General features: G+C 41.5%; 1 protein-coding gene across 1 annotated transcript in view; it reads left to right on the forward strand.

Annotated features, from left to right (window-relative positions):
- Positions 1-10,189, forward strand: part of ABCG1 (ATP binding cassette subfamily G member 1) — a 61,520-nt gene extending 51,331 nt beyond the window's left edge. The window contains exons 14-15 of the mRNA XM_074814425.1: positions 89-207; positions 1,582-10,189. Of these exons, the coding sequence (XP_074670526.1) occupies positions 89-207; positions 1,582-1,810 (348 nt within the window). The 3' untranslated portion in view covers positions 1,811-10,189. The remainder of the gene's footprint in view (positions 1-88; positions 208-1,581) is intronic.
- Positions 10,190-18,114: the final 7,925 nt, after the last annotated feature.

Below are 18,114 nucleotides of genomic sequence, written 5' to 3' on the forward strand. Positions count from 1 at the left end.
TCAGGACATCAGAAAGAAAGAGCAAGTTAATTTTGATTTTTTTTCTCTGGCTGACTGACAAGAGACTGTCTATTCCTTCTCTTCACAGGTGGCCACTTTTGTGGGCCCAGTTACTGCCATCCCGGTGCTTCTGTTCTCTGGGTTTTTTGTCAGCTTTGATACCATCCCAACATACCTCCAGTGGATGTCCTACATTTCCTATGTCAGGTACTGCTAGCGAGGCAATTAACCTCCCGTCTGGAAATGCTGTTTGTTTGCCTTTGCTTGTTTGGTTGGTTATCTTGGGTGCCAAAAAGACTATGTTCACAGTACATTCTTTTCGAGTATAAATGTGCATATGATATATACCACATTATCTCACTGCATTTTGTGTTGTATGTGATGTGAAATAAATAGGTACTCAGTACAGATTATCAGCCACAAATCCATGTCAGTCCCCTTGAATTCAGTGGGATTGCATGGCATGCAAATCTTCCTGGATTTTGCAACAGTGGATTTCTGAAATAATAGGGACAGTATGCCCCACTGAGAAATTGATGCCAGCACCTCATTTTATAAGAAAATGTCCTATAAATCACTGCTGTATCCTAGGTAGACTTGTTGGATAAAGACTGCCACAAGCAGGCGTGGGATTTGTGTCATCTCTAATCTACACTAGTGTTTTAAGAACCATAGGCACCTTATATCCTATTTATGTCTGTCATTCTTGCTGTCCGAGACAGCTGTCTGGATGATCGCTGTCAGGAAACCTCTGGAGTTTAGCACAGAGGGTTAGTTTAGACTAGACACTTAACTGTTTATAACTGAAATAAAATGAGGTGAATTTTCCCATCCCCCTTTTCTCTACCATGCCCAAGCTGCGCTATTACTGAGAAAAACCAAGCTAAAACATCCTCTCATTTGGCAAATGAGGTCTTAAACAGTGACCTATCAAAGATGAAGAGACTACTGAACCCCCTGAATTAGTAGCTAGAATTCAAGACGAGGCCTTAAGCCGTTATCTAGCCTGTGTGGGGTGTCCTGAAGCCGGAGGGAACTATCGTACTCATGGGATCCATGATAGTGTATCTGCTCACAAAGTCAAATGCTAAGTGCACCCCGTGCCAGGGGATATATGGGAACTGTGCATTGTTAGTGAAACTATAGTACATGGAAGGAAAGAGGTGTTCTAGATTGATGCCAGTTTTAATATATTTCTGACTTCCAACCATAATTGTATCTCCGTTGCTTATTTTTAAGAAATTGAAATAATGATATCACTTTTTAAAGGGGAATTTCTGAATATGAGCTGAAATTAGTCTGCTTTCTATTTTAACATTTTTCTTTGGAGAAATGGCACTATACACTAACTGGAAGCAGTTAAAGGCAAAACTTCTGTCCTTGTTCAGTCTTATGTAAAATGCCAGTGACATGTCATTTGCTTGATTGTAACAGAGATAGAACTTGCCCCAAGACACATGTGTCAGAATGATATTGAACCCCTCGGTGTTTCAGCTGAGCTCTCACAGGGATTGTATTGTTGGTGGAGCACTAAACAGATCATCAGGACTTTTCCTTGTAATCCATCCTTCTTCTTTTCAGATATGGGTTCGAAGGAGTTATTCTCTCCATCTATGGACTGGATCGAGAAGATCTGCATTGTGACAAAGATGACACTTGCCATTTTCAAAAATCAGAGGCCATTCTGAGAGAACTGGATGTAGAAAATGCCAAACTTTACCTGGACTTTGTTGTTCTTGGAATTTTCTTCTTCTCTCTGCGCCTAATTGCCTATTTTGTTCTCAGATACAAAATCCGAGCAGAGAGGTAAAGGAAAAGCAGCTAAAACGATGCAGTAGGAAGATCTTTAGACATGTGATAGAGGGCACTTGACATTGTCTCGCTGTGGCAGGCCAGTCTCCAGTGCCCAGCTAGATGCTGTTATGACCTAGCCCATAGAGAACCACAATGGGATAGTGGACATATAGTGTTAAGCCAGTCAGTCCAGTTGGGTTGGGTCATGTTTTCATTACACTTTCTAGCTTTAACTAGGAAGAATAAATAGAAGGGAATTTTACACCACAGAATATCAATACTGAGGCAGTGTAACTGTAATTAAAAAAAAAACTGGCTGCAGGAACTTTCCTTATAAAAACTGATTTCGTGATAAGGTCACTAGGATACTAGTCCTGGTAGCCGGAATAGTATAATGTCATCTATAGCTGACAAGGTAATGAGATGCAAAATGGGGAATGCAAAGAAAATAGGATTCTCTCAGCATTTTAAATTCAGAGTTTCATCTTTGCAGTTTCCTATCTATTATTTTGCAATTCTTTTCCACAGAATTACCCCTTCTGGCCAAAAGTCTGTAAATGTATTAATTAATAAGGTAAAGATATCTTTTTAATAAGGATACTTTTTAAAACCTAAAGTGATTCAAGTCATTATTTTTGTTTCTGTCTAAATTTAGAATTCTGGTGCTTTACTTGTCGAGCTGGTCTCATATCTGAAAACTGTAATGGTAGGAGGAAAAGGCAGACTGAATCTGCACTAAACCTGTGGTCCGTATTTGGAAGCGTCAGTAGATAGCACAAGCAGTCAGACATGTTCAAGCTGTCACTGAATGACTGAAAAAACATTCTTTTGCAGTATCTTTTAAATCCTCAATATTTGTGATATTTAAAATACTAACTCTGCTCATTATCTGTTTGATCTACCTCCTGTGAGTGAAAAAAATCAAAGCACTCCAAGGCTCATTTTTTCTTAAATTGTGAAAGTAGAATCTATCCCTAAAGCCTGAGTGATTGTTAAAGCCTGTTGGAGTACAAGAGCTAGCCACAGCTCAAAGCTTGGGGTATTGTGTTACAACACTTGTGACTGCCTCATATGACAGTGTTCATTATATTTGCAACACACCACGTGTAGAACTCTCCTCAAAATATACAAATGACCTTGTAATACTGCAGGTCTGATTGTGCCAAGCAGTTTTGTTGTCATCCCAAAGTCTACATGCGCAACATGGGAATGAATAGCTAATTGATCTAAACACCAATGAAACCATTAAAAGAAGCATGCATTTGTTTTGTATATCTCACCTTTGTAGGCTTGTCAGTGGGAATTTTGGTTCCAAGTTGATGTGGAATTTTGTCACTGATTTTCATGGGTTTGGATTTTCAACCCAAAATGAAATTGGGGGGCCCCTGCTCATGTTGGACACCTTGGTGAACTTCTGTGCGAATTCCACTACCTTCTGCCATTACTGCACATTTACCTTACTGTTACAGACCTCCGAGTCAGACCTGCAGGTTTTGTAAATGCATTATTCCTATCAGGATGGTGAAGTCTTGTAGATCAGAAGCAGCTCAATGTCAGCAAACCATTCAGGAGCTCAGCAGCTCATGACAGTAGAGTAGATGAAGAGAGACCTTGTGCATCTGCTGGCCACCAGCAGTCACAATTCACAGACTGTTTTCAAAGATTCCATGGCTACATATATACTAGTAAACTAAATAGTTCCAGGGCCAGCTCTGTTAGTCCTCAGACAACTGGGGCTAATAGGAATGGTCCCTGTACTGTCCTAACTTCTAAACAGGGCCCAGACGTTGTCTGGAAGAGCTCTGGCTGTGCTGGGCTGCAGCTCTGCCGTTTAGCAGTGAAGACAATTGTTTCCCAGTTTTCCTGGCCCGTGCCCAGGCTCTGTTTAATCTACCAATACAGACATAGACCGTGTGTATCTGTTAAACTCAGGACGCTTGAATTAAGCATGTGTTCTGGAAGACTTTAAATCAAGTCACATGTTTTAGGAAGTTTGGCTGAACTTTCCCTGAAAATAAGATCAAACTGTGAAAGCAAGGTCAGTCTTTATTGTAGAAGAAAAAAAAATCCTTACATATATCTATACATATAACTGGTTTTGCGTAGTTTTGTTGGTGGTTTTCCAAAAAAAGCTTTTATACAGCTCTGCCACTTTTCCAGACACAGTCACAAGCAGGTATGGACCTATATGGCTGTCAGAGATGAGAAATCAAGAATTATGGCTATTCTAAATAATACTCACAACTGTGAGCAGTTTTTAAGTAAGTCAGAAGCTGAAATCCCTTGGCATAATGTGCCTTGATTATTTCAAGACTCTCAAAATATTTGTGAATATTACATGCGGTTCAAATGCTGTTTGCAAGCAGACAAAAGACTACATTTTCCAAATTGCTCTTTTGTTTCACACTGCTGGTCCAACTGTAGGGTAGCTGAGTATGAGAGAGTGAGATGTAAATACCTTCAGTGTTCATGTTTTGTATTTACCAACACCATTTACCAAATATCCCATTGAAAATTCATTGCAGTGTACCAAATGAAGTAATTTTGCTGACATTTCAACACTGTTAACTTACACGATGACAATGCTGTCTTCTCCCAACTAGACCAGTTTAGCAGTATGAGTTCCCTGGATACTGTCCTGTTATCTGTGCCTATTCCTCTGTTGTAGACTTTCTTATTTTACCTCTTTAGTCAGCAACATGTCCTCCTGTACTGTAACTTTGTATTGTACTGTGGTAGCCTGAAGTCTGATCCTCCACAGGTGTTCCTAAGAAAATGAATGCTCTGGAATATTTTTTGTCACTGCTTTTTTTGTTAGATACGCTTTTCCCAGCCATTGGCTGGCAGTGTATAGCTGGAAGTTACTATTCTAAGGAACGCTTTCAGACTGTAGTATCCCACCCAGTAGAGAAATAAACGAATTCTCTTGAAACTCAGTGCTACACCTAAATGAGAGAATCATTCTTTCCCTCCTTAGCTCTAAAATTAACTAATGATATCTCTTTTGTCACTACTGTGGAACAGAAGTATTTAAAGTCCATCCCAATTATGTTTTCATATACTGCAAATATTTTACCATAGTCTCAGCTTGGCTTTTTTCTATTTATGTGGAAATAAATTCTAACAGGCTGGTATGAAATGCATTCCCAGGTTAATGGACTGAGCATGCGTGTGCTGTAGTGTTAAGCAAGCACATTGTGAAGCTCTGGAGACTTCACATGAAAGAATGATGAGGCCAGCAAGATTCTGAAGACTTCAGATCCTCAATTCATATAGCCCCATATATATAGCCATAAGCTGGTTGAAATCAATGCCATTATTACCATTCGAACCAGTCACAATCTGGCTTAAAGTTACGTAAGAGGCTCAGGGTTTTTAAAGTTCTCTTGAAGCCTGGATGTATGATTTCTGTTGGGATTGCAGGAATACGTTAGTGTTCTGCTGGCCTCCCTGTTTTATTTCAACTTGTTTTGACATTTTGCTTTAGTTACTATGTGCATCAGTTAGGACTTTAGGTACTTAATTTTTTTTTGTTGTTTTTCTCTGCGGAAACTTGCATATAATCTGAAAAACCCTGAAAGTTTTTTAAAAGAACATTATTATTTACAATTAAATAAAAGATTTGGAAAGCAGATTCTACTCACATAAGAAATTAAGAAAATTTCATCTTATAGATCAAATGGAGTAACAGAAGAATATCTGGTGCTGAAATCCTGTTCACTTCTTAATATTTGGAGCCCAAGATACCTGTTTTTCGTTAAAGGAGAGGAATATATATTCACAGAATAGGGAGAGCTAGTTATGTACATGGGAGATAATGAACATTTGAGTCCAAGTACTAGATGTATCAGCTGACTGACATTTCGATCTACTCTTTTGTGTCAAAGTCTATGTTGTCAACAGAAATGAATGTTTCATTAAACATTTGTTTCTGTGAGAAGTGTGGTACTTACTGACCTGTACCACCCCAATGACCCTCACAGTGGGAGTCCTATCTGGCCTATTTACTCAACACTAGATGGATGTTTTTGACTCTAATGGGATCCTTTGAAGCCCTGTTTCAACCAATTGCTTAAGTATCATAATAACTTCTCACTTCTGCATTGCCTCATGCGAATCAAAGGAACAACTGATGTCTTTAAAATAAAGTCCAGGGTCAAGTGCTTTGCTGGACAAGGGCTGTATTGCACAGGAAGACTTGAGATGTTGGCTGTCTAAACAGACTCGGAGACTATATTGAAAACTCTTGTTTGCTTTGGGTTAGTCTCTAGGAGATTAGTGATCTTGATTTAGTCTTTTCAAATCACAAAATACTTCTTTTGAGGGGAAGAGGAGGATGTTAACCAAACGTGAAGATGAGTGTATATATTTCTGTATATTTACTGTTGCTTTGCATAATTGCTTTTGTTATCTGCATAGTTTTGGTAAGGAAAAATGAGCTTTCTGTTTTTTTTCTTTCTGTACCAGAAATGCCAATCTAGGACTGCTTTACATTTGAACAATGTCAGCATTTATTTTTACTTTCCAAACTAAGCAGGAAGGGATCTTAATTACATTTCAGTGTTAAATTTTATTGGAATATGATTTTATTCTTTTGTCTGCTGCTCTGTGACGATCGTATTCAGGAACGATAACAAAGGGCAGAGGGAGAGACTTAAGGTGCTTAAGAGCTCTTCAGAAAATGTGTGTGAGGAGGGTGCAAACAGCATGTATACCTCTTTCTGCAGCCTGCCTCACCTTCTTCCATGTTGTCTTTGCTCACCGAGCTTCAGGTCCAGTCTTCTTTGGTGATTGTGTGGGAGAGGGGGTCATGCGTGTTTGTCTTGCATAATGCAGGAGAGCCCCCCAGCACTGCAGGGGTGTTTATCAGCTCCTTCACGGGGGTCAAGTTAGTTCTGTGGTGAGTTTTTGATACCTGTGGGGTCTGCTCTGATGCTCTTTGAGAAGCTGACTTGGAGTCGTCTTCATGGGGGTTGAGTGCAGAATTTTCTGTCCCAGTCTGACACTGGCTCTACTCTGGTGTATCCTCATTCAGGGAGGATTTTGAAGTGCATCAGCTGTCTTGGGTTGAGTAGGATGTAAGCACAAGCTCAAATTCTTTCCCAGACAGAACAGATCTCTTGATCTGTGTTTGTTTTGGGCCAAGCTCTGTGAGTTAGTATGGACATGGTTGAAAAGGACACCAGCTGCAAGAGTAGCAGCAAGGCAGAGCTTCCTTCTGAATGCATGAGTAGAACTCGGGGCGCAGGTGGCCAGCTGCAGCATTGGTCTGCTTGTTAGGATCCAGGTGTGGAGTAAGAGGAAATTACATGCATGCTGCTTTTACCGATGGATACTGTGATTCAGCCAATGAAATTCAATTCTTTTTCATTTTCATCAGCTGGACAGTGTTTTTGGAGATGGTTTATCTCACAGAACCATAGCTGTCTAAAAATGAGAGGCCCAGTCTAAGTTATTCATCTACTTTTCTCTGTAATGAAAGGAAAGAAACGGCCATCTCCCAGACAGATGGACCCAAGGTACTTCCATAATTCCCTGAGGTAGGTGTTTTTCCTAGTGACTTGAAGTCTGGCTCATACGGTGAGTTTCATTACAGCAGTTGCCTCATTTGAAGTCACGCCTGTTCCCAAGGAGGGTTCAGGGCAATGTCGACTGGAACCTCATTTTGCCAGTGTGGTTCCAATTTTTGCAACAGCCCTGAAATGGATAAATTGAAATATTAGTAGTGTAATTCAGCTTCTTGGACTTACTGGGCATTTCTTCTGGTTTCCTAAGCTCCTTCTCTAGTTAATGGGAACTAGACAGGCAAATAAAGAGGCAGTTCTTCACATTGAACTTAGCATCTCCTTTTTGGTCTTTCCTAGGCCTGTGTTCTGGGCACTGGCAGTATGGTTTGCTCAAGGGAGCCAAAGGTATCTTAGACAGTCTGCCTACCTGCTCTGGGCATGTCAAGTTAAAGGAGACGAATCCCTGTATGTTGAAATTTAGATCTTAAAGCTTTGGCGCTTAGACTTTTGGAGCTCAGACCTTGGGAGCTGGAAATTCAAGCAGTTCCTTGCTAAAATGGAAACTTGTTAAAACCAGTCTTGCACTATGGGTACTATAGCACACTTGACAAGTAGATGTGATGTTTGAAGTTACTATGTTTTTGTAGCCCTACTATAAATTAGAAAAGGTCTGGACTTCACCCTGGACACTGTATATTAGGATTGTTGTTCCCTTTATCATTCATACAGGGCTGCAAAGAACCCTGCCAAAAGCAGGAATATTAGAAGACTGGTTTTGGCAGTAGCTAGCCTTAGGCTCCTCCAGAACAGGTTGACTGTGGTAGATAATCGGTCTGTATTTCTGCAGAGGAGATCTCAGTGGTAGCTGCAGAGATACTATCCCATGTGGTGTTCTTTTTTCCTTTGAGAAAATGATCTTGCGTGTATCCATTTTCCTACCAGAACAGCCTGACAGGGCACAATTGCTCAGGAATTTCTTTTCTTTAGTTCTGTTTGGAAAGCCATTTATAAAGTATGATAATTTAAAAAGCTGTTGGGAACTAGAATTAAGCAGAAAATGAAAATGACACCGTGTCATGTCCTCTATAACAGTTCGTGACAGGCTGATCATTGCTGTGCCCATGACACTGCCACACAGCACTAGTGAATGCATAAATTAAGTGCTGAGTGTCACTGAAGTTAATCAAGAGCTCTGCTATTCGTGGAAAAGGGCAGTAGCATTTTCAGGGGTCAACTCCTACTATCCTCTTCTTGTATCTGTTTTCATAATATGTGAAGAGATTGTTGTATCCCACTGAGTAGTTTTTATAACCCTGGATATCATTCTGCATATTACATGTTCAAAAGTTGCAGGTTGAGCCTGCAAGCATAACAAGTTTCCTTTTAATTCTGTGCTTATGTTAGCGTATTTCTGCTTCCATACACATTTCACGTAGTTTGTGAAGGAGTAATGGTACTGTAGAGCAAGAAATCTAGCTTCAGTGTTTTTATTATTTCAAAATCTTACGATGAACCATAACTTTATGCAATTGTCAACTGTAGAAGCTTCCTTTAAGAGATTTAAATTTCTGTTGAGACCCATTGCCAGCACAGTAAAACAAAGGGCAAGCAATCAAAATATGTATCCTTTGGCACAAGAAATCCCCATGGCTCAGCCTGCCAGCCTGCATTCTCTGCATTGTTTATGCCTTCAAGATACATCAAGATTTTGTTGACCCATTTTCTTTCTGGGGGCCTCCATACATCTCAGCCCATGCTTACCAGTTCTTGTGTCCTTATTGCTAGGTGTTCATGGTTGCTGTCCACGTGGGGTGTAAAAATGAGCTGCTTGGGAACAGTGTGAGATAGTTAGAGGTGGAAGGATGACTTTTAGACTTCTTCAAGCTACCAAATACCTAATGTGCTGGATCTATGGGTGTGCTGTACTCTTCCAAGAAGAAGAAAATCTCAAATGTCTTTTTAAGCAGATAGAAGGCAACATGGAAGTCTTTTAACGTTGACATGGTTTTTTACTTCAGTGGCATCTGTCTTTTTTTTTCTGACCCCATTGTAGCTTATTTTGGTAGCCCATTTAGGGTAATCATTATACAAACTCCTTTCTATTACTTCCAAACACCAGCTTGCCTGGCCTCAATGATAATTGTACCAACCTTTACAAACATGAATTAGAGGCTGAGCAATTAAAAAAAATACAGAAAAACTGCTCTTAAATTATGGTAAAAGTAGATTAAATTTAAGGAAAAGATTACACTGATATATCTAAAAAGAAGACAAACAAGTCCTGCAGTGTAGCCAAGCACGAGTAAAGATTTGTGAAATACCTTATCTGAGTCAGTTGACCTTATTGTGAGATACTGCCCTTGAATCTGTTATTGAATTATTTAACATTTGTTCTTTTGTTTTTAAAGCAAGAGTCAATGCAAGGTATCATTTTAAATCAGCGTGCAAAAGTGTGCATATTCTGTGTACCTAATAAGTCGTCGTCTCTTGTTTCTGTAATGCATTTGCATTACTATGAATCGATTTTATTATGCTTCTCTAGAGACTGTTGCTGCCTGCACGCTGTGATATATTTGCACTGTTGTAGATATATATATATATATGCACAAATATGTAATTATATAAACCATGTCTTTTTCAGGTTGCTTGTTACCTTTGTAGTTTATGCTTACCGGTACAGTGGACCTGAGTAAAAATGTGGGATGTGGGGCATTCTGATGATATATTACAATAATAGAGAAATCTTTGTATATTTCTGTATACTTAATACCCATAAGAAGAAATTTGTATGTGCATTATTTTCCAAACTAGGGCTTTGTTTTCTGAGACTAGAGAACATTTATGATACTGTAACAAGAAAAAAAATCAAATAAAGTGTTATTTTCGGACAGATGCCTTTGTCCCTGTTCTCTCTCAAATGGAAGTTGCCGATGCGTTGGTAGGGGTACATTTTCACTGCCTGCTCCGAGATTCTGGCAGCCAGCAAGGATGTCGAGTTGCCTGTTTCAGATGTACATTGTGGAGGTTTCAGGTAGCTCCCAATACAGGTAGGTTACAGAAATATGCAGTAAAAATTCTTAAAAACATTAAGTGCAGTCACATCGGCTCAGAGCAAAGGTCTGTGTTGCATAGTACTTGACAGTGAATAAAAGCACTGCGCAGGGAAGAGTGCGAGAACACGACAAGCATCAGTGGGTGCTTCCCTGACAAACCCTACACAATTGGAAGACTTCCTGAACTAGTGGAATTATCTTTGTATTTTCTTGCCTTTGATGGATTTTTCTTCCGCAGACTTACCTGCTGTTCATTTTGACCATGCTACCTGCAAGTGTTAGTAGATACACCCCATGCTCTTGTGTTACAGGAGACAGTAAAGGATCCTTCCCTCTTTACCTTCTGCTCAGCACTCTGGAATGTATAGATTTCCTCCTCCCGTGTTCCCAGATGAAGAGAAACTGTGTTTTATTCCACCAGTCACACCTGTCCATTCCCCACTTTACAAAACACCTCTGTTCCTCATTCAGCCACAACACTCATGCTATGTTCTTCTGCAGCTTTCTGTGCATTTCTGTCATCATGAAAGGTCTGTTCAGCTAGTTTAAAAAAACATTTCTTTCATGTTTCTCCTGAACATCTACATTGTCCAAGAAATGATGTGCTTACTGTTTCTGCCATTCTGAACAGTCTCCCAAAATACAGTCCATTGGGAGGCATTGGGACTGCTGCTTCCTATTGCACTGGCAGGGAAACTCTTGGGCAGAAAACTTAGCTTGTGTAAGGCCCCAAGAACAGCAGTGTCAGAAGAAGGGTTTCAGTGTTGGTGTCCCTTACTTTGCCATATACTTTGTTTGGCTGGGTGGCTTTTCATGCTATTAAGCTGTCTGTTTGTGTATTGGATTTAAGGTCAAGCCTAGACAGCTTCGCTGTCCTTGTGCCACCCCTCCTGACCACCACAGCAACCAAATTACCTGCATTGGTCACCGCAGTTCAAGGATAACAGCCAGAACTTTTACAAGTTAGTTAAGTGTCCAGTCCTAGATAACATGAGCAGTGATGCTTAAAGGATAGATTAGCCAGAGGACACAATAAGATTGCATTTTCAAAACTAACGGCAAGACAATTTTCTAATGATAACAGAGATCATACTTTATGTTATGTTTTATAGACCTGCAAATAATACTAGATTGAAGGAATTATGGTCCCAAAAATACCATACAAAAGATACCTCCTCATGCCAACTGTCCACAGATCAGGAAGGGAGTCCTTTGTAGCCTGAGTGGCAACGTAAATTACTTCAAGTGTTTTTTATTACAGTTAATGCTATGAAATAAGCCAACCATGAATTTCTCATTAGCAACGCTGCAAAATTTAATATACCTCACATGCAGTTACCATCCACTGCGTACTCCCAAATGGATTAATAAAGAGCGTTTGAAAATAAAGGACACTTTATGCTGCATTTTCTAATAACTATCCATTTAAAACCTGCTTCGTAATGCAGATTGAAAGGCATTGGAAGCCAGGAAGCTGCTATGGTAAGAACGATCACCTCTTTCAGCACGAGAGGGTACAAGGATCTGTGCAGTGCCCCGGTGAGTGATGAGCAGCCGTTGTGCTGTCAGTCACTAGCACTGACATCTTGTCTTGGGAGAGCCTTAATAAAGGGCTTAGCAGGGAATTGTGTGTTGCAAGCTCTGTTTAGGGCAGAAAAGCTGTCAAGGGCTGGATTAGTCAAATTAACACTAATTGCATCAGTTTGTTTTATTTTATATTTCATAACCTCATTTGGTTTTTTTTTTTTCTGCGCCTTGAAGATTTTTTCAAGATCTGTGAATTTTTTATGTAATGTTAACTTTGTTCAGTGGCATTGCTGGATACCTGACACCTCAGGTTTGTGCCTGTGTCTGCACATACATAGGAAGGCTGAGAAGCAAGTCAATACTTGATCTCTTTTATGGAAGGAAAATACCAAAACATGAAGCTGATCCATTGTCAGCCTCTGACTGCAAAAACACCCCTCAGAGTTGCACTGTTTCCCCTCCACTTCTTCCTAGCACATAGTCATTCTCTTGTCCCACTGCTAGTTCATCTGCTCTGCTGGGCAGGTTGAATAAAGCTCCACTTGTTCCTAGGACGTCCTTGCTCATCCCCACCGGCATCTGTAGAGTCAAATATGAAGTATATTTGATGGCTCTATCAAGAGTCTTGCAGGTGCTTTTTGACTTTCTACTGTGTAAGAATCAGAAAGTAGCCCCAAGGTAGTCAGGCAAGAAACAAAAGCTACAGTAAAGCTTTTGATTTCGTTCCTTCTGTTTGTATCCTAAGTCTTGGTGAAGGCATCCTGTGGATGGGGTGTAATGCCAAGTCTGAAAAAGGGTAACAAGCAGGAGAAATCCTACTTTGAGGCAGGAAGGAGCATGTGTCCTGGCTGGGATTTACTTACCAAATTTACCTTCCGTGAAGCTTCCTGGAAACACCACAGACCAAAATCTTCAAACTGATGATACCTGCTTTCAAACAACCATCAGTCCATGCCTGTGTTTAGTCAGACTCAACTAACTTTCAAGGGCTTTGAACCCTGGGATTTTCCTAGAGTTTCTGCAACAAGTTCAGCAATGAAGGTGTTTGGCTGAGCTGCAGTGAAATATTTTGATTCAAGACATCCAGAGTTTCATTTCAATTGTGGTATTTCAGTATTAAATCCCTCAAAACTTCTGTTTTCCAAAACAACCTTTTATTATGCTGAGAGACAGAAGAGCATGTTGAAGGAAGCCTGGGAGACCTAGCTTGGAGACACATGGGAGCAAGACCCTGAAAGACCCTGTGTTTTGTCTAGTGTCTTCTCTGAGGGGAATTTCTGGGTACCACAATGGGTACACAAAGGGTGCTCACAGAGCACAAGAAGTTATAGCTGGATAAATACACTAGTCCCCAGCAGAAAAGTACCTTGTTTTCTTACCCTGCTCACCTCTGATAGGCACACAGAAATTTTACCATTCACTAGCAGGTGGAGTCGCACCAAATGACTTCAAACACTTAAACAAAACAGCATCCTCTTCTGTAGCATACATGAGTGCTACTAGTTAGTTCTAGCACTTGAATGTATTACGCATCACAGCACACATTTTTAAAGCAAAGTCTATCTGGCCATTGCCTTCTAGTGCTGAGGATACACTTGTAGTCTCATCCTCCAGTTGTGTACCTGGTGGAGTATACTGGGACAGGTCCCTTGCGTGTTGTCTTAGGTTGTTGGGCAGCTCACTGTTTTGTATACTGACACCGGCAGCTTTCAAATGCTTTAGAAGAAGGTGCAGATGGGGAAAAAGAAGTCTGCAGAGTAATAATGGACTGTTCTGCCCAAAGAGGACTTTTGCTTCTACAGAGAGCTCTTTGGGAAGCTCTCACCTGAGAGCTTCTGAAACTCTCACCTGAACTTTGCTCATAAGGAAGGTTTTGCAACCTGCACCTCAGAGCAGTGAATTCCCCTTTTTGGACTCAGTCTAGCAGTGAGGGCAACCTTCTGGAAACTGAATCTGGGTGTTGAGATCATCATTCTGCCTGGATTTAACACAGGGAATCAGATTTGCTTCTTGTGTTTTACTCCTGCTTTCCAAGCTCTTTAATGGCGTCATGATAAAGTTTTCAAGCTTTGGTAAAAGCAGTAGCTTGTTAGAGACTTGTGGCAGAACCGTGCAATTTAGCTGCTCTCAACAGAGGAAGATTTCAGTTTCTGTACTCTTTTTCACTTTGGTTTAGCACCTTGTCTGAAACCTTCCTTTTGAACGGGAGCTTTGCCAGAGGAGCTGTGTGGTACTAGCTGTAGCAGGAAGCATACCCTTTCCAGAGACATTTGGGAATGGGATCTGAAGTAAGTGGGCACATTTCTGGAGGTGTTTTCAGTTATATCCCTTTTTCACATTGCTACAGGTTTGTTTTTTTGTTGCTAGCACCCATCTGCTCTGAGCTTCTTGTCTGTCCTACTTTTCTGCCCTGTTAATTCTTCATGTCTGCCAAATAGAGCTTTCCTGCATTGCTTCAAAATTAGTGTTTTCTGAGACCTTTTCCTTGGCTACTATTGCTTTAAAAAGCTTTAAAAAGCAGCAGAATATCCTCATCCACTGAAGAACCAGACCAGTAATCCATCTACAATGTCAAACATTTTCTATTTAGCCTTTATTAGAAGCAGAAGCATTGGTTGCACACAGCTGTCATGATTACAGACAGTTAGGACTGCTAGGCATTTGTGATTTTAAACGTCATTCACTATCTGCGTAATAGCCTCATCAACACATATGCTTTGTGTCACAGAGGATTGATTCCTGTTATGGTAACTCCTTTGCTGATGAAAATCATGTAGCTGACCTACATTCTTTTCCCCCAGAAAATTATTACAACTTTGTTTACTTATTCAGCACTCGCTGTGCAATGGCATGGATGTGCAAGCAGAGTTGCAGAGATAAAAGCGTCAGTCTTCATTTGGGCTTCTCATATTTACTTGTTAAAACTGATTCGCATTTGTGACAGTCCTGCATCTTGTTAGAAGAGAAGCCTCATTATATGCTTATCCTGCACCTCTCCCTAGACAACCCTTTTGGTCACTGACAGAGGGCTAGATGAACTTCTGAAATGACCCGGTGTGGCCACCCATCAGTCTCAAGGCATGGGTGCGCTCAGATTTCTTTCCATTATACAGGTTACTGGGGTAAAATAACAAGCCTGAAACACTAAAAATAGTTTTAAAGTTTCTGTTTTAATTTCTCTTCCTAGTGCTGGATAGAGCTACATACAAATAAAAAGAAAAAAAAAAAAAAAAAAAGGATGAAGAAGAGACAGAGAAGGACAGACTTTATACAATCCAATAATGTGAAGCTATTTCAATCGCGTTAGCCAGGGAGGCTTGTCAATCTATTGATGCAAAATAAATGAACAAACTGCGCATATTTACTTGTGTCTATCTGCTGGCCAGCCTGTGAGCTCCAAAATGCAATCAATTGCCAGCAGCTAGGACACCTCTGTTCCCATGCAGTGATTGGTCTTTCTTGGGCCTCTGGCACCAGGTCAACTAGGAAAGCTAGCAGCAAGTCAGCAATTTATGTCAGGGCAGTGGTGTTCCCCACCTCTCTCATTCCAATCCCTTGAGTGGCTCTCTCCAACATCAAGAGGCACTGATGGGAAAACCCAAGGAAAGAGAGCAGATGCGTACCACTGCTTGTCTAGACACCGCTTGGAGCTGGGCAGGAAGGAGGCCTTTCTGGGCAGTTCAATTCACATCTGAACTAGCCAGATGATTTCTAGCCCAGAGGTCTTTTTCTCTCTGAGGGCTGTGAACGGGCCCCATGGTGATTGACTCAGGTGAGGGGACCCCAAAGAATGACCCTGAAGGTGAGGAGAGGAAGGTCCTCCCTTCTGTAGCCACATCTCTGCAGACCCTGCACACTCCTCTTTGATGTGCGTTCTGGTTTTGGGATCTTACTTTGCTCTACCTTGGCTCTGCCTGCCATCTTCAAATCCTCAGCAGCTGTGGCTTTTATTCTGTTTTTGCCAGCTGGTTTTCTCACCAAAAATGTTAATTTTAAGAATTCTAGGCAGTTTTTTTAAGTGCATTTGGGTGGGTGTGGATAACAGTCTACATAGAGAGACCTCAAGCATTTACTTAATGTAAATTCCCAGAATAGTCATTGTCCCTTAGGACTTACTACTGATGACAAATCCTTAGGCCATAATTCTTTGTGCTATGAGCAACTAACTCTGATTTATAACCTCAAATGTCCAAAGTAGCTGCATGACCCAGTGCCTTGGCTTAGCATGCTGTTGGGAATGGTTTGCTGGACAGCACACGGCAGTTAACGGTTTTTGCACGGGACTCCATGCCCAGGAACAGCAAGTGAGCAAGTTCAGCCCTTCATGTTTCATCCCTTTGGGATTTGACTGCTGTCAGCGTGGTTTTCCCGCACTGTCACCACTGGTTTTCTCCATGCCAACATGCAGACCATTTCAACAGAGGGGCTCAAGAAGTTCCTAGGAGTTTCAGCTGCTGTGCCTTGCCAGACTGAGTTTCTCAATCAGGTTTTGCCAAGAGGGCACCACAGTACCCACTGTCCTCCTTCCTAACTAAGACATTTCTGTTCATAATTTTTCTTGCAAAGCCAGATACAGCCGTGGTACACTGTGGCAGCGGAAGCTCAGCAGGACCACTGACCTGCGCCTGCCTCACTGGCACAGCCCCAACAAAGAGATCTGGGAGGGTGAGACGAAAGCTGTAAACAGTTATCCATCCAAGCCTGTCCCTCTGAAATACCTCACACTCTGTGATGTGCATGTTGGCACGTGCCTCTGCAGAAGGAAAAGCCTTTTGATGAGTCGCATGGGTCAGTGAGAGCTCTGCCCTGGAAGAGCACTGACTCTAGCAGCCTAGTTTCAGTCCCTGCAGATGATTTCCCACAGCACTAATTAGGGTTACCCTTTTCAGTGAGGCCACATTTTCATTCTTTCTCCCAACAAGACTACTATGAAGGCCCCGTCACCTGGTGAATGCACCTAGTTGTTGCACCAGATTTTGCAGTGCAGTATTATTGTGACTACACTGTGCTTAGGCCTTCCAAATTCACCTGGACTACAGCACCAAAAGTTCCTCAGCAAAGACCTTCAAAGACCTTCAGTAGACTTGTCAGTTTATTGCTCATATTGCAATCAATATCCTACCATGTTCAAATCATATTATGGAGCCTATTGTAAGTGCGAGATAATGAAGTTTTATGAATGACTAATTTTTACCCACTTGAATAGACTTACTCATCACAAAAGTGTTCTTGGAGAAATCTCTAGGGAGGCATGTGTCTCTACCACTTTCTCTCTCCTTGCACCACAACCCCCCCACAACTGTTCTTGCCTGCTAAGCCCTGACCACGGCTTGCTGCTGCAGCAGTCTCATGTTACCCATTTTGTTCCCAATGGTGCTCTTAAAGGCTCTTTATTGTGCTCTCACTCAGCTGAAGCAGAGAAACATTCGAGCTGCTGTGCCAAGCAGTAAAGACACCCAGGAGAAAGCAGCCATGCTCGCCTGAAGACCAGAGGCTTCTCCTGTGTCTGGTGAGACATGGCAGGCTCTATGAGAGGTATAGATCAAGGCCATGGGGAACTGTGTCTTGCTTTTAGTGTTGCAGAGACTTTTCCTGAGCACGACCCGTGGGACCCGCTTGTGGGGATGCTGGTTAACAGTGAGAGTGGCCGGTGATTCAGCTGCATGTTGCATCAGCAGTGGGGACCAGGTTGAGTTAGGTAGGGGACCAGGTGGGTACCTGCCTTTCTGAGCTACTCCGTGCCCCCCTGGTAGCAGCACCAAGGGACTGGCAGCAGCAGAGATACAGTGATGCGGAGACGGGGAGGTGTCTGAGTCAGACCAGCTCAGTGGCCAGCTAACAAAGGTACCCCTCCCAATGTCTTGAGGGGAAAAAAAAGCCCAAACCCACAGCTGTAGCTATATAAAGGGAAACACTGAATATTTTCAGTATCCAGAAGGGTGAGTGGTCCGTGTGAAGCCATGTATCAGCTAACAAATGCAAGCAGTCACTTGCAAGTGTGAAGTGTAACTAACACAAAAAGCTGAGTGCCATGTTCCTTTCGGAAGTGTTAGTGACTACCCTCACATCAGCGGGTTGCTAAGATGCTGAATTTCCTGGGAAACAGAGAAATACATAGCTTTAAAATAAAGACATCTGAAAACTCATGAATACTGTCTTATTTCTTTTATTACAGTGAAAACCTGCACGGTACTAGTCTACTGAAAGAATAAAAGCTGCAAGTAACTTTTAAT

This window comes from Strix aluco, chromosome 2 (genome assembly GCF_031877795.1).
Source record: "Strix aluco isolate bStrAlu1 chromosome 2, bStrAlu1.hap1, whole genome shotgun sequence".
NCBI classification, from domain to species: domain Eukaryota; kingdom Metazoa; phylum Chordata; class Aves; order Strigiformes; family Strigidae; genus Strix; species Strix aluco.